The sequence below is a fragment of the Folsomia candida genome, unplaced genomic scaffold, assembly GCF_002217175.1.
Source record: "Folsomia candida strain VU population unplaced genomic scaffold, ASM221717v1 Fcan01_Sc018, whole genome shotgun sequence".
Taxonomy (NCBI): Eukaryota; Metazoa; Arthropoda; class Collembola; order Entomobryomorpha; family Isotomidae; genus Folsomia; species Folsomia candida.
Window position 1 is genome coordinate 2222391 of NW_019091210.1, and position 3238 is coordinate 2225628.

The 3238-nt window shown below is 41.2% G+C and overlaps 1 protein-coding gene across 1 annotated transcript; it reads left to right on the plus strand.

The window, feature by feature from the left end:
• The first annotated feature begins 522 nt into the window (after positions 1 to 522).
• On the plus strand, positions 523 to 2662 carry LOC118438125. The gene is made up of 2 exons (XM_035857910.1): positions 523 to 715; positions 996 to 2662. Exons 1-2 carry the CDS (start codon positions 655 to 657, stop codon positions 2660 to 2662), a joined length of 1728 nt encoding a protein of 575 aa, XP_035713803.1. The 5' UTR covers positions 523 to 654.
• Positions 2663 to 3238: the final 576 nt, after the last annotated feature.

Here is a 3238-nt window from a genome sequence, read left to right on the forward strand (position 1 = left end):
CACCTTAGCCGAATTGATATACAAAATTATATCTAATTAACTGGCTCGTGCATATATACAAAAGATGTTCAGAGATAAATATGTATTTCCATAGTTTGCACAAATCCATATTTTAATTATAAGATGGTTGTTTTGTGTTGGGGATTTCTACTGATAATATATTTTTATCTGAAATCCCATCTCTCGAACTATTACAAAGTGGATATATTATATTGTGGATTTTCACCTAAACACTGGATAATCATGTATTCTGAAACAATGAAGCTATAAGTACTCGTACGATGTAAACCTCTGGGGAATACCCACGGAGTAGTTGCACCTGAAATATTACATACATAATATGAAGTAATTAACATTTTTAGTATGTCTACAAAATCTTTATCACGGAAATCAAGTTGTACCCGATACCTTTCTGCAGCACTGAGGGTACCTGAGGATTATTTATTGCCATTATTGCTCTCAATAAATTCCTGCTCGTATTTTTCTTCATATACAAACTTCCTCGCCTTAAGAACTAGTACATATTTATTTGGCTACAAGATTACACAAATTTCAAATTTCACTTTCTATTCATTTGAACCGCGAATAACCTGGAATTACGCATCACAAGTGCAAGAGAAATATATACGTATTTCAATCTTAATTTCATAAAAAATGAAACCGAACGTGATAAGTATAATAACATTTGCTGTAATACGTGGGCTTCAATCGCAGGGTGACTACATTATTTACATTATTCAAACAAAGCAACACAAGTGCGTACAGTGGAATTATTTGTACTGGTCACCTCATTTGACGCATTCGTTAGAGACATAAATAGAGTTCATTCAACATGGAAAGCCCGTATCACTGAAAATGGACATAGTGAGGTTTATGCAAATGAGGTGACACGCACAAATAATTCCACTGTATATGTATACATACAGATATGTACATGCATATTTAATATATATGTAACTGCTTAACTCAATATTACCAAATTAACCGGTTTGCAGGAATGACTGCCACCAGTTTGGGTCCATGTCCCCCATTACCAGATTTCCCCCCAACTTCCACCTATACCTTACGACCCTTCAAAACCTACGCGTCCGACGTGGTCATCCCATTCTGCTATTTTTCTTCTCCACGGGATACTCCTGAAGTTTTAAGTCTCGCCAACTGGGCGAAGAATGCGGGTTATCGGGTCCGTGGCGTGGGCCGGATGCACAGTTGGAGTCCCATCACCCTCTCGAAATACGAGCCAGGCAACATTTGTCCCAAATTTCTCCTAGTCGACACCACCAAATATTTAACCGACATAAAAGTCACGACTGATTTTAACACGTCCCTCCACAGCGTCACTCTTGGCCCAGGGGTCACATTGGGACGCCTCTTAAAAACCTTGGAATCCCATCAACTCGGACTTTTCTCCTGTCCCGCGCACGATGACCTTACCGTCGGCGGAATGCTGGCCGTTGGGGCGCACGGATCCGGCATAAAGACAGCCACCCACCCCAAATCTTTGGGCCATGCATACGGAACATTTAGCAACCTCGTCCTCGAGATGGACGTCATCGCGTGGGACAACCATACTCGAAAATACGTCGTCAAAACTCTACCAAGATCGCATCCCGACACGAAAGCTTTCCTCGTCAATTTGGGGAGAACTTTTGTAACCAGGGTGAAAATACGAGTTGGTGCAGATCAGATGTTAAGATCGCAAACTTTTTTCACAACTGTTCGCCAATTATTTGGCACTGTGAGAGATGACGATAAACCAAATTTGGCCGACTTTTTGGACTTGTATGGACGAATACATGCTTTCAGCTTGGGAACAGGGGGTGACTCAAATGCATTTCTGTTTGCGTGGCATTCCGAACCAGAAAAGCAGACCACGTCAAAATTCAAAGATACACCGTATAATTACCATTTCGACAATTATCCCCCAGTTTTTAATACAATTTTGAGGTTGGTGCTCACCAGGGTTCCGCACATTTGGGAGTTTCTTTCTCGTCTAGTATTTCGTGTAGTTGTTGTTGTCTCGTATCTCAATGGATCCCGGGATTATTGGGGTTTGTCAAAAAACCATTTTTTATACGTTCCAAAGAATTCGCCAATCTTGAGGGCAAATTCCTTCGTGGTGGTCACATCCCGCCAAAATTTTCAAACAGTTGTCTCAATAATAAGGAAAGATTATGACGATTTGGCCTCGGAATGGCATGTCCGGGGAGAATATCCGAATGCGGGCACGTTCGATATTAGAGTCTCGGGGGTAGAAGATCCCGAAAATATTTTGGCAGAAGGGGCAGATGCAGAACCACCCATTTTTTCACCGGCAAAACTAGTGCCAAGTCATCCCGAGTATGATATCGTGATTTGGTTCGAATTTGCCACGTTTCCTGAGACGAGAAAAGCTCAGGAATTTCTGGCGAGTTTGCAGTCGCGTTTATATCGTGATATTCATCAGGTCCATGGCGTATTGAGGGCAGAGTGGGCGAAGGGGTGGGCTCACACGGGGGAACAGGCGTGGGATAATAGGACAATTTTTAACACCTTTCCCTACGTATTTTCGTCTTCGAAAGAACTATCAGAGTGGAATTTAGGAGTCGAGATTCTAGAGAGGTATGATCCTTGGAGGGTTTTTGGGAATGGACTTTTAGATAGAATACTTATCGAGGCATAGTTTTATGTATATTCAATATTAATCAATATCATATCTATGTATGTACTTGTGTGTAAGATAGAAGTCATTTTGTCATTTGATAATTTACATATCTAAATATTTTACTGAAGAATTTTAAAAATTCTTGATAATCAAATTTGATAACGTTTTAAAGAACTATCAAGTGGTGTAAATGGTGTGCATAATTCACTTAGGGGAACATTTGTTTTGAAGCATACATTTATTAAGTAGCGCAAGCTACTTTATGCGATGACTTAGTTAGTCTGTCTGTCTGTCTGTCTGTCTGTCTGTCCGTCAACACGATAACAGGAGAACGGATCCAGATAATCGAAATCGGTTTTCGCCATCATACGTATGACCCTAGGGGGAGGATCCCCTAAGCTTTTGGGGGCGGCCGGACCACACCCCCCGGGTGCCAGTGGGTGTGGTTGGGGCAAAATGAGATTTTTACAAAAATTGAATCTATGGATGAAGGGCAGTTAAATTAAGTGTTCCCAAGTTGTGCCACACCCCCTCGCGCCCAGTGGGTGTGGTTGGGGCAAAATCAGATTTTTAGAAAAATTGAATCTATTGATG